General features: G+C 33.3%; 1 protein-coding gene across 1 annotated transcript; it reads left to right on the forward strand.

Annotated features, from left to right (window-relative positions):
- The first annotated feature begins 468 nt into the window (after window positions 1–468).
- Window positions 469–13,778, forward strand: LOC129231207 (ras-related and estrogen-regulated growth inhibitor-like). Its single transcript, XM_054865454.1, has 3 exons — window positions 469–537; window positions 4,177–4,408; window positions 12,632–13,778. The coding sequence occupies exons 1-3, from the start codon at window positions 487–489 to the stop codon at window positions 12,823–12,825; spliced, it is 477 nt and encodes a 158-aa protein (XP_054721429.1). The 5' UTR covers window positions 469–486; the 3' UTR covers window positions 12,826–13,778.
- Window positions 13,779–14,485: the final 707 nt, after the last annotated feature.

Here is a 14,485-nt window from a genome sequence, read left to right on the forward strand (position 1 = left end):
GAAGGACCGTGTATTAGCAGATCCAAAATTTTGGATGAGGGAAAGAGGGAGGAAAATCGATTCGGAATCTATGTTTTTAATTAATATCTCCGCTAATTTAAGTCATACAAAGGTAAGACTGGGCGCATTACTTTTTTTTTTTTGAAAAATTTCACAAAAAAGTGAATGATAAGAAAGCCAAGCAGCCGGCGGGGGCGGCTGATTGTGTAGAAAAGCGAATGGCGCAAAAAGGCGAACCAGCTGGTCACCGCAGGTGGCTAGTAGGCAATAAATTTTTAACTATCAAAGAGTGAGTGCAAGAAATGCTATTGCTTTGAATGGAGATCAAATCATTGGAAATCTATTAGAGCTTATTGTATTGAACCTTCGAAACAATATTTTGTAATTTAATTAGAAAAGATGCTAATAGTAGTTATATTTTTGCGTAAATTTTTACTGACTACCGTTTCGTTTTCTTTCGCAGAAAACAGATACAAGAATGAGCTGATGGTGGATAATGAACCAGTCATCTTTGAGATTATCGATACGTGTCCAAAAGTAAGTTTTAAAAAATTCTTCAGCTTTCATATGCTACAAAAAAGCAATCAATTACTGTCGTGATTAGAATGAGAGTGGCTTAAGTCATCCAAACAGTTTCGGGTAATTAAAGGTTTCATAAAACTTCTTCAAAAAATCTGGACAGCATAAATTTTAAGAGATTTTTTTTTAAAACATAGGTAGATAAAACGTGGGAGACTTGACCTACCCTCATTTTTTATATTTAAACATTTGTTTAACTGATGACTCGAGGTAGTAACTAACTTGTTAAGTGAGCAAGGAATCCGTTTCTACACCCTTCTGCAAATTAATTGCAACAAACTCAAAAATTAAGAAAAAAATGGTATTTTACTTAAAATTTATATAAAATCAAAAGTTTCTACTTCATAAAATGATCTTTACGACTCTTTATTAACATTTAGACACGATCCGGCATGGAATCTACCAATTCTTAACAATCATTTGTGATTTTTGTGCCCTTGTACCAGACATGAATTAGCACAGTGATTAGTTTCTCTGTAGTCGAAGAGTCCTTATGCAATAGGCGGTTCTTGCATATAACCCAAACATTCTCGATTGGGTTGATATCAGGACAATTCCCAGGCCATTCCAATGTCTCAATTTGGATCTCAGACATTAATTTCTAGATCATTTTGGACGTATAGCAAGGGTTTAAATCCTGCAGGAAAATCCATGTTCCATCTGGGTAATGTTTTTTCAATTGCAGTAAAACCTTTTTCTTTTCCAGAATAGTTATATATTGCGCAGATATATAACTATTATATATCTGAGCAATCATACCCTCAACGGGCTGCAAAGAACCAACCCTATTGTAACCGAAACAACCTCAAAACCACTTCCTTTAAGGTTGTTCATGTGGCAATCCCGAATTCTTTGGCCTGGAGATCTCTGCACGTGTTGAGTTCGTCGGCCTTGGACAATGAAATGACTTACGTCGTGAACTAGTACTTTCCTCTAATTTTCAACAGTCCAATTTTTGTATTTTAACTTCTACAAGTAGCGCTTTTTCTTCATTCGTTGGGTCAGAAGCTGTTTCTTTACGAAAGTAATATCAAAAGATATACCGTAGCCTCAGAGCAACTGTAAGACAACTAATCTCGAGAATGACACTAAGATATCCTACTGTTGCTTAGAGGCGACAATATATCAAGTTTAAATTAAGAAATTAAATGAACCAGAGAGAACTATGTAAAATAAATATCGTTCAAAAGAACGGCTGTTCATGTTTTAGGAGTATTTGCCCCACCGTTCATTTTAAGGAGTCATTTATACCATCGTTCAAGAACAACACGTCCCTCCTCTCAATAGGATGAAGCTTAAACGACAGCATTTGTTAAAATAGGGTGGAGAAGAAACGCTACTTTTTTTTTCAAACTAAAACTTGGTATTTTCCATAAGGATTACTGGCGTTGTGCCAATCAAAGTATCTCTATCCTTTCAACCCAAAAACAAGTGAGCGCATACAAAACCACGTATCTTTTCACCGAAACCACTCTAGTCTGTAAACATTACAGGCAAAACATATCACACGATTAGTGATTGTAATACCGGACCAAAAATGCAATACTGGTATTCGTTATTTTTTAAAACGTGATACCGGTATTAGAAATTTCTCAAAAAAGGATCAAAAACATATTTTTTGTTGCCATATTTTAAAGTTTTGTGCAAAAAGTACATTAGTTATGAAAATTTATTTTGTACCAATATAAAATATACATCATATAAGGCAGAAGAAAATTTTAGACTAAAAAACAATAATAGTAAGAAACACAATGCATTTATATAACTGTCACTAAAGTTAGAATTCCCTTTCATACATATTTCCTTCAGTTCAAACCAAACTTTATGAATTCACGCTGGTCGGTGGTACTGTTAATATTGCACGATACATCTTCAATAATTGACTCGAAGTCTTCTTTAACTGATTCGATCTCTTGCGTGCTGTTTTTGGACGCATCATTTGTGTGTGTGTTTCTTTTGTACTGTGTGTAGTTTTTTTTATTTTTTTATTATTATTCTAGTTTCGCTTCAAAAGACGATTCTTTTCCAATATTAAAATTATTTTCAGCGATTTCCTCTTGATCAGGATAGGTTTGTGTTTGCTTTTTGTTAACCTTTTAGTTTGAAATTTAAGTTGAATTTAACTAAATTTGATCTTGTTAGTTTCTTTTATTCCTTTTCGGTTTCTTCTTGAAAATTCTTATCGTTATTTAAATCTCTGAAAATATTTTCATCTTTTCCTCCATGCAAAATGTCAAGGCACTATATAATTATTAAATCTTATCTCGCGAAATATACAGCTAAATAGCGAGATAGGTCTAAACACCAATAACGGAAACTAGAAATTACCACTAACTTATAAACAAGAAAAGGTTTTTCTCGAAATTCGGTACAGTTGAGACTGTATTTAAAAACTATACCATTAAATATTGCTGCATTTGACGCTTGGAATAAACTATTTACAACACAATTACATTTATACTTGAAATTAACTTTTACAAAAGAACATGTGAATGACCAAAGAAGTCAGACAAATATAAACATTGGGCTAAAAACGCATGAAAATGCGATACATCAAATAATCTAGTGGGATAAAAACATTATTTTGCATCCTTTCCGTTACTTTTACTAATTTATATTCTATTATTTAATATTTTTCAGGCTAAATTTTTTCATCAATAGATTGATTTTGGTACTGTCTCATCGAGAAAGTAATGCACATTTAAAATCACAGAAGCTATCTAGTAAGCTAAACTGAAAACTCTTCAATTAAAAACTATTTATTATTTTTATCTAATACCGAAAATACCGGTATTTTACCTCGGTTAAAACCGTTATTACGAAATTGCGAAACAACTCTAAATACCGGAAATTGGTGTACCGGTATTTCAACCACTACAGAGGATAAATACGGACAGACATGCTCTATCCATTGTGACCTGCACCGTTAACAAGTGATTACGAGTGGTCCATAAATGTAACACTTTTCTTTTTTTCAAGATTTTCCACCTGTCGCAAAATATCACACTTCACCCCCCCCCCCCGTATGTCATATGTCCCGCTATTTTTCATAAACATACTCTTGTAAAAAATGCGTGATACCATACTTTGTGCAAGGGAGAATGAAGGGATAACACGAACTGTCCGAACATCCCTCCCCCCTCAAAGCGTGACATTATTTGAGGCAGTGAGATGCAAAGCGATGTAAGTGGCAAAATTAAAAATTTGGAGGTAACCAGTACAAATGGTAGGTGAACCTCTGCTCTGTCTTGAGGCAACATATAGTTATAGTAGCCCCGGTAAGTGCTGCTGTACAGCATGATTTCGAAAAAAAAAAATCAATGAAAGCCTACCTAGGAAGTTATCTTTAAGCGCGTTTTATACCAAACTTGAAAATGTCCACTTACATCCCTTTGCTTCTCATTGCCTCATTTGTGGACAGCCCCGTATTAGTCTCGTAGTTATTGGCGATGAAAACCTGGCGATATTTTGAAACTGCAGAAAGTTGGACCGGCTATCACTGTACGCAAGGAGCGGAAATACGTTTAACATCAAAAAAGCCACACTAAGATTCAATATTGTATTAGTTTTTCTGCGACAGTATATAATTTTTTCTAGACGGACACGGATTTTCCGAAGGAGGAACTACTGCAGTGGGCTGACGGCTTCTTTCTTGTGTATTCCATCATCGACCGAGACAGCTTTACCTATCTCCGAGAAGTAAGGCAACTCATCCACAACTCTAGACCGGCGTCGCCTGGTGGAACCCAAGGACAATCACCTTGCCCGATGGTCGTGGTGGCCAATAAGGCCGACCTTATTCATCTTCGACAGGTCAATCCTGAGGAAGGTATGCTTCTGATGTTTTACAACCAATGTTTTTATCATCGAGCTTAAATAGTGTTCATATTCACACAGTAAACTAGAAAACACGGATACTTGAGTAGTATTCCCTAAACTAAACAGTAAAGAAATTAAAAACAAACAAAACTCACTCGTTGAAGTAGAAATTATATTTGGGTCGTCGTTTCTTAACTTCGTTTGTAAAAATGAGAATTTGTAAATTGAAGAATTTGTTTTAAAAAATCAACGGATCGACAAGATGTTTTTCCTCAAACACTAATAATAATAAAGCTTTATTAGGTATTAAAGAAATCTTACACACGTTGATTGCAAGATTTTTTATGATGTTTTACTTAGAATAATACTGAAATGTAGAGATAAATAGTTGTTGTAATAATCATTCCTAAGTAAATCAATCTTTGAGAAAAAGTACAAAAATTTATGGGGGGGGGGGGGAAATTCACAAAATTAATGTAAAAAGTATCGCATAAAATGTTATTTTTAATATTTCTGGGTAAGGAAATTGTTTTTAAACGAACATTTATCTGCAAAATTATTACAAAAATCTGCAAGGATCGGTGATAATTTTCCGCGGACCGGCACCGGCCAGCTGGAACAACGGTTGAGAATTCCTGGTCTAAGGACATGGCGTCGGACAGGATTGGAGGGACTTCGAGGTTCGTCCGTCACCGCCAAGTACCCATTACTTGCGTACGCTAAATTCGTAGGTCCGAAAGTCCTGCCGTTGATCGCTAGCTATTTTCAACGGGTGCAAGTTTTCTGAAGACTTTCCGTTCCCTTCAGAGCCATGCTTAAATTGTGAATATGAAGATGGATGGTGCTGCCATCATCGGTTGAGGCGAAAAGTCAGGCTTCTGCGCTTTTGAGGGCCTTACGTTCACATAAACCGCTTTTTTCTGCCGCTACTTCGACTCTTAATTCCTACGCAAGATGTGCATGGGTCTCTAAAGTGGCATCATAGCTTGACTACGGAGAGATGGCGGATGAACTGGAAGCGAAGTACTTCATTTTGCAGTAGGTATGATCAGCGAGATCGCGAGAGAAGTAAAACTTTAATCTTAGCACGCTTTCGTCGATCTTAGTGAAAAAAACAACCCCGTGGCACAACAGCCTATGAAGGCCAAGGCCTACTGTGCCCATCTAACTCTTCCTGACCAAGGGCTCTGGTGTGCTAGGCAGATTTTCCGGTTAGGTGGTCAGCTTTACGCGGAACCCCCAGGGTTTAGCCGCCAAGCACACTTTGTACTCATTTTATCAGCCCACGGAAGGGATGAACGGCTGGATCTCACCTATTACCGAATGAACTATTCTGTTTCCGCTTCCAGTTTATCCGCCATCTCTCCGTGGTCAAGCCTTAGTAACAACAGCAATATAAGTTAACCTTGAAACTTTGTAGCCGGAAGTTATGATATATTGAACCCAAACTCCTTTCAGGAAAGCGTCATATCAAAGATCATAACTTAGAAAGTAAATGCAGGATTTATAAATTTTTTTTTTTAAACATTTTTTTACTGTGCGCACACGGAGAATCGGCAGTTCAATACATTTAAAAACTAAAATATTGTGGGCTAGAATTTAATTGCTTCGTTTTTCCCGAAACAAAATTTTACCCTGTGCTCAACCATGTCTTTGATGAATAGATATAAAAAAAGTTTTACATAAATTTTGGAAACACTTATTAAACTTTAGTACCTGTTACATTTTGAATTTCTTCGTTTTATATTTTTATACGGCAATATATTTAAACTATTAAAAAAATATATGTAACTCAAGTTCGGTTATTGGATTACCTTGAATATTGGAAACGGTTATTTCCAATATTCAAGTAATTATAGTCTGAACCAAACAAAACCTTATAATTCCTAAAAACAAATTTAATTTCGACACTTCACTAAAAGCAAACATAAAATTAGAACTGACAATAATAGTAACAAAGTTATACGCTTCTTATTCTTAGCTCAATATCTCCCAGGTAGCAAAATTTTTTTCAGCCTGTGTGTGTGTGAGGCAAACCGAAAATCAAAAATTAGTCTGTAGGGTATACCGGCATTAGATTAATCGTAAAATCTGAATCGGCACCGAGAAATCATTAAAGATCAGATGCTAATGCAAGAACGTGATACCTGTGGATTATATAACAGAATGTACGGTACGAATTTTTATTAGCTGAAAAGTTAAAATTTTTTCTTTCACAAATTTTAGGCTTTTTATTCCCCTAGCTAGAAATAGTGTGCAGACTTTGTTAAGAATCAACGCCGGCCAACACTAGTCTGCCGTAGGCGGCTAATCTAGCCACCGTGGTGGCTAGTTTTGATTTAAAATGTGTAGTCCCATTTGTCTACAGGGTGGCGACAGATCAGGGAAATCAGGGAGATCAGGGAAATGTCAGGGAACTTTATTAATCAGGGAAAAAGTCAGGGAAATATCAGGGAATTTTGAAAAAATAACAAAAAATCAGGGAAAATTGATTTTATGAAGGAAAAAAAATGCTTTACAAAATTAAGTACTTTAATTCATTACGCATTTTTCGCTATTTATCTGTTCAATAAAAAAGTAAAATTAATGAGGTGCGATTATACACTGCCGCATATTTGAGCATCTTTTTTTCTCAACGTCAAAGTATTGAATCTTATTAACCACAGGATGAACTTCCTAAGATTGTTTCTGTGTCTGTAGGTTGTTTATTTTACCTAGTTTGAAATTTCCTTTTACACCTTCAATGCTACGTAAAATAAACGACCATACAGGCAAAGAGGAAGCCTTCATTAATGGCTTATCTCCTTTGCCTTTATTCCATTGTTTCATAGTAGTTAGCGTACTGTAATCACGACTTCAAGAAGAAATCTTTGGTTTTTGAATTAATACTATAAAAGCTTAAAATTTATTACTTCGCGTTTTAATTTAATTGCTAAAATTGAACTTTCAATACCAAAAACTTTGTTTTTTGCCGTTATACTATTTGTTGTCACAGCAGATTATAAAGGTTTTCTTTTGTTCAGACTTAAGTGATTCTTTAATTTTATAACCAAGTTGTATTCTTCTCTTATTTATTTTGAAATTAACTAATTTCTTTTTTTTTCTTGCATTTCAAAGTTGTTTGTTACAAAAGCAATCTAAGATTTTTTTTTTGTTACATACTGAAATCATTTGAAATAGAGTTAACTTGTGTACTTAAGTAAATATCTTTATTTTTTTATTGTTAAAATGCTGTATTCATTCATTAAAACCTATGTTCTTGATTAGAGAAAAGCTCCCTATGAATGGATGTCAAATGGTTTCATCTGTTTTGCATAAATATGTCAATTAGTTATATAAGAATAACTACATTACTTCTATTCTTTCACTATTACTTGTTATTCTTGCAACAATTATTATACTGTTTGAAAACTAAGTTCAAAATAATTTCAATTCTTTTTTAGTTCTATCATAAATACACATATGTTTTTAAGAGTAATTTTAATAGTTTCTTAAAATTCTTATGCTAAGTGGTTTCTGGAAGTATTTTTTTTTTTTTTGTTTTTTAATTTTCTATAATCTTTCCATTGTACAAAAATTTAATATACTGTTTTGTAGGTTTTTATTCCCCCCCCCCCAAAAAAAATTGACTTGATATGTATTTTTTAACCATTTTATTAAAAAATGTAGCATCTTTTTAAAATATATCTTTAGTTCAACAACTTTACACAACTTAAAACGTTTAAAATACTGCATCTTAACCAAACATACAATGGATTTCAAATAGAGCAAAGAAAGAAAACTATTATCATTGGTAACGTAAATCAGGGAAATTTGGTGAACTTAATCAGGGAAAAGTCAGGGAACTTTTTTTCACAGTTCCTGTCGCCACCCTGGTCTAGTGCATGCGGAGCAAAGTGAAATAGTTCATTTCGTTTACATATTCATTGTTTAATAATCCCTAGCGTTTTCATTCATTAATTCATTTAAAAAATTCCTTCATTTAGTGTTACTATCTTATTCATTCACTATTTTATTCAATTATTTATTTTTTCACACATTCTAATTATTTATTCGTTTATTAACTTATTTATTCGCTTAATTTTATTTATTGATTCATTTATTGAAAATTATTTTCAATTTATCAAACAGAAAATATTTCATAAAAAATGTAGTTTTTCACTTTGCCCCATGAACATTTTCCTCCTTCTCTGCAAAAGTACAAATTAACTGTCAAAAATGAAAAATAATATTTCAATGAAAGTTTTATTATAAAATAATTTTCTGATTTTCTATATGATGTCATTTTCGAAACAAATTTATATTTTTTTCATTCAGTAAAAGGTAAGTAATCTAAACCATTTCACTATGCTCCACATTTCCCTACTCGCAATAAATACAAACTGCGAGCCTGCTTTCCCTTTTTATATTGATCTACGCTGAATGACAACAATTACAATTTGAAGAATTCTCGTAATTGGCGCCAAGCTCTAGAATGGAAAATAAGAGAGTTTCTCGGGATCCATCTGCAATGTGTCAAAGAAGATACATCGAATTGATTCCAAGAGCGATTAGTACTTGGAGAAGGCGCAAATAAATCAATCAACTCTTTTATTATACTTGCTCAAGTGACACAAATTTAATTACATTTTTACCGTGGGAGACAAAACGTAGTATCTACAAATGTTTTTTTTTTTTTTTTTTTTTTTTTTTTTTTTTTGCATTATTTTCATCTATTGCAAAGCTTTTATTTAGTTTCCGCTGAAAATAAATCACGAAAAAAACGTCAAGTTCCAACATTTTCATGTTGTCACTATTTAATATAAAACTCGTTTCTTCAAATATCTCATAACCTCATTCCTGCAGATATAGCACTTTACTTTCCCGCGACTCATTTATGGTCAAGAAAACCAATTTTGTGCCGAAGATTTTTTGAATTCATTTACGGAATCTGAAGTCAATGACGTCAGATTTATTTAGTGCCAAGTTTACTTCAAACTTCTTTAAAAACATTTTCCCGTTCTTATTGTTTTTCCCGTTCTAATTGTTTTCATGACAATTTCGAGATTTTATTTTCTGGATATTGATTTCGTGCCTTTGAACAATTCAAGAGCAGTATTTGCAGAAACTGCAAGGGAGAATTTCTTTTAACATTTCAGTTCGGTAGAGACAATGCAAAATTCATACACGATACAAACAAATTGATAGAGACGAACTAAATACAAAAATATTAATGTATACTAAAACACAAAATTTTTGTAATAGAGTAACTTTTATATTCTATAAAGCGGTGCATGAACTAAACGTAAGGAAATTTGTATTTCACTATTTAAAAAAGATCATCAGTTTCAGTATTAGGGAGTTATTTTCTATTATTAAAAGTTACCAAAAAGTTTTCTCCCAAAGCTATATATTTTAACGTTGTGGCATTAAAAAAAGAAAATGCCATTAAAACCAAGACAAACTTATAACAATATAAGATCACATCATTCTTATGACCTACCAAACAGTTTAAATTCTATTTCCGAAGCATCAACTTCATCTAAATACTTATCGAAGTTAAGCAAGAATTTGTGTTCAGCTTTAAAAGCTCGTATTTCGAAGCATTAAATACTTAAAAGCCTGTCGAAGCACCAAATGGTTCCACTCGCGAATTTTAAGTAGCATATTTCGCTTCGCTATTTAATAGCCAGTGAAATCTTACGGCGAAACGAGCGAACGGTTTTAAGTTTTATGGGTAATATCCCACCTTGTAAGCTTATCTTTGGATGAAAATTATCACTCAACACCTCTTAAAATGCAGTCCTTATATTTCGAAAATTTTGGATTAGTATTAGATCAGTAATTCAGGTTTAAGCAGTCTTATAATTAATCACTAGTTACTGCAATTTTGTACTACCGTTGTATTCCTTGTTATTTCATACAACTAATTTAAGTTGAATGCAGTATGAACACCGCTGTAGTTCATAATTCCTAAAAGTATAGATCTATACTCCAGAGTTAAGTGTCTGACAAATAAAAGTTCATTTGATCATCATCTCAATTCACAGAATTTTTAACATGTTTCTACTTTTTTTTCAGCTTAAAAATACAAAGGCTGTGTGTAAGTAATCGGTACTGTGCTTAAGCATAGCCTTTGCGGTTTAGTCTGGCGAAATGGAAAACACGATACAAAATGGTTTTAATCTAAATTTTTATCGGATTATTATTTGCCAGTTACAGCATTTTATCTCAGTTACTACTGTTAAAACTTCGTTTTGCATATGGTACTTTCTAGGGCGAAACGCTTGTACCATCAGCGGCAACCCCTTAAGGGTGCCATTTTGGCTCCTAATGGCACCCCTTGGGAACATTTAAGGGAGCCATTTTTGAGCATGAATGTTGAAGAACGGTATTCCATTTTAGATACTATTTCTTTCACATACTGTAAAACAAGTCCCTTCATTAGTTTTCAATGAAATGATAGAGCACGATTCCTTATTCCCGTACTACGCCCCCTTTGACATCCATTAAATACGCACTGATAAACTTTAAACTACAAATATTCAATAGATGCATTTTAAAATAATCTATTTAGTTTCATTTTGACTGTTTTGGTTTTTGAAAAGATGTAGTTATTAGAGTTTGGTAAAAAGGAGAAAATTATTTAACCACAGTTATATCGCAGAGCTTGTTAACCAACTATATTAAACAGGAAATGTAATTATTAGCCTGTTAATATAAAAGCTGTTTTAAATTTTAACAAAATGAACTTAGGATGCGTTGAAAGATTATATACATTATCTTAAATTACCTCGCGCGTTCAAAATTCTAATGATGTAACTTAACTCGGAATTTTTACCCAACTCTTACTAAAATGTAAATCAAAAGTTTTGAACAAAAGCAGAATAGAACTCTGTCACCCGAAGCATTTCAAGTGACATTAATCTGTAAGTGAAACTTTATGTCATGGTAAGTATTGCGATTAGCCCTTCGAACTCTGACCTCTTAATGACAGGTTTCTTGAAAGAAGTCGGAGTGAACTGCATTTTTATTACATGCATTAAGAGTGCAGATGTCACTAATGGCGACCTTCGTGTGGACATAAATCTACGCATAATCCTCGGTCTGTTTATGGTAAAAAAGACTGCCAGGCTGCAGCTTAGAACCTCTAAGCAAATCATCTCTAGGTGTTGGTGTTAAAAATGTACTTTCAAATTTATTGACTGTATAACAAGGAGTGAGTTTTGAGGCGTGGCCTTGGGCATTGTCATGCAACTAGATCGGTCATAGTTGAAAGTGGAACAAGTTTATGTTTTAGCGTTTCTCTTTTTGTGATGGTTTCCATTCGTTCTTAAGCTTTTTGGTAGCCCTGGAGGAAAGTAATTTAATCCCTGACACTACTTTTGCATTTTGAGGAAGTACAATCGAAAGGTTGAACACTGAAAATTTAAACGTGTTCTCCCCTTCCTCCAATTTTCAAAATAATTTTTAATTATGGACTTACTTTGCTTCAACTATCAGATGCAATTGTTTCACACTGAAAAAAAAAACTGTAGGGGCGTGACTACAAGCATGCCTTGAGCAGGGGCGCCCCGAACTTACATTTTTAGGAGGTCGGAAATTTTCAATTTGCCGAATGGAATTCCAAATTTTGCCGAATGACGATAGTTTTGCCGAATCGTCAGACAGAATGTGCTGAATAAGGAAATTTTTGGAAGGGCACAGTGACCTCCCATCGGTGCGCTCCTGGTCCTGAGGAACTTTTAACCTCACATTCCTTTTCTCCCTCCCCCTCTTTTTTATTTTGCTTTTTTATAGACTCAAGAGTTTTTAATTGTATTTCGCATTGTATGTATATTTGTACAGCTTTTCGCACAATATAATGAGATGATTGAAATTTAACGTATGAAATAAAAAATCATGATGTTTTTACGAAAAGCTCATTCACCCCAACAGATGTGCAACAAAGGGAGGACCCGGAAGGGAGGGGGGTACCCCCAGAAGTCTTGGCTTTAACATTTAACCCAATACAGTAGTTAATACACATGTAAGAACTGTTTTGATCCAAAGAACACCTCCGGAAAATAAAGAAGAAAGAAAAATAGAACGGAAATCATAAAATTTATGCATCGATGACATTGTTACTTCGAAACTCCCCCTTCCTTCCAAAAAAAAAGAGGCTTAACTCTTATTGCAAAACCCTAGTATTATTCTTCTGGTTTGTATTGACCGCAAATATTAATACATTTATTAATTAAGTGCCAATTTTCAGGTGAAGTTCTTGCCAAAGATGGAGATGCATCGTTCGTTGAAGTTGCCGCATCAGAACATGTCAGTCAAGTGGCTGAAGCTTTCTACGAGCTTTGCCGGGAAGTTCATGCTTATAGAAGACGATCCAAACAGTCTCTTTTGGATCGCATCAAATATGGCGGGAAAAACAATAAAACAGATTCTGGAAGAAAATGAAGACACGCGGAGAAATGTGAGCACAAATTGAACCGTTCTAGGAGGTGCTAGTTCAAAATATGACCAGGACATTATTTGTGCTTATAACTTTCCAAAAATCGTCAAATAAAATTTTCATTGTCTTCAGACGTTGCATCGTACAATGACTACTGAACTTGAATGGATATAAACTATCTAAAACTTTATAAAGGCAATGCTTAAAATTTTAAAAGACTAGGTTTAAGATGGTCACATTCAAACGTTCAAAAATCATTAGTAAATATTATGTGATGGATTAACGAGAAGAATGAAATATTTTTTGATGACGTAAGAGACTGCTATTTAGCACACGGTTTTGTAGAAAGAACTACCACAGCGAGTAAGTTATGATTTCTATGTTTGTAACGTGCAATACCAATGCGTTATAAAAACAACTTTCTTCAAACATACAAGTGGTTTTCCACAATGAGTTATATATGTAAATAATCATTACGCTGGCGTTCAGACAAAAAAAAAAAAATCTTTGAATTTTCTGAGTGTGATATTTAAAAGCTTTCATACACTTATATATATCTCTGTTTGTATAACTATATAATATTTTTGTAATTATCTTCTGATTAAGTATAAAATAGAGGTAAGTGAAGAATTTATTTAAACTTGTTGAAAGTTGATAAAACTAAGAGATGACCTCTGAAATTCCCAATGCAAAAACTTTTTTTTTTAAAGCTCTGACAATTTTTCTTACTGTTGTCATCCATGAATGCAAATTTTAATCTGTAGCTGGTATGACTTCATATCATTTTATTAACTCGGAATATATTAGTAATTCTTCATATGATTTTTGTGTGTTTTTACTTTTGTTTATCATTTTAATTGGCAGTACACCTCAATTATTTAGACTTACATAAAGTTTCACTACAAATATTGCTTAAAAGGAAGAATAAAGGTTATAATTTTTAATTAATATTCTTTGTTACATCGATTGTTGTTGCATGCCTCCGTTAAAAATGTATTCAAATCTCCGGTGTCGAAGACACAGTAACTATATGCATAATATTTGCTCATTCCAGTAATAGGCATCATGTTTATCATAATGTTTATTTGACATTTTATCCCTGTGCTTGGTATAGTGTATTTTCTTATGAAACTATATGTTGGATACAAAACTGGACATGTGGTTTTCGATAGTTTGTTTAAAATAAACCAGTGTTGTACACTAAATGCCCAGTTCTGCTTGTCTAATTCAAAATGTTTGTGTTGTGATCGAGCGCTTCAATCACTTAGATATTACATATATTCACTTCCGAAGTTATACTTTGGCTATCCTTCCTGTGATATGTTATGTCACCGTACAGATTATATGACTTATGCTTGGTTGAGTTTCATGGAATATTGCAAAAAAGCTGAAGAAGTCTTCAACAATCCTTGTAACTTAAGCCACATAAGTGTTGCGGTTTTGTGTACTGCTATTAAAAAAAAATCTATGCAAGTTAAAAAAATATATATATTTCAGATAATCAAAAGATTTCCTGTTTTTCCGATTGATAGATAGTATTTATTTTACTTAAGGGTTTTCAAAAAAAAAAAAACTCTTTTAAATCACAGTGCACAAATTTTCTACAGCTCAAATAACATATCCTTAAATAATTTTGTCCTGGTAGTGTATCTAGACGTTAACTAT

This window comes from Uloborus diversus, chromosome 10, assembly GCF_026930045.1.
Source record: "Uloborus diversus isolate 005 chromosome 10, Udiv.v.3.1, whole genome shotgun sequence".
Lineage (NCBI taxonomy): Eukaryota > Metazoa > Arthropoda > Arachnida > Araneae > Uloboridae > Uloborus > Uloborus diversus.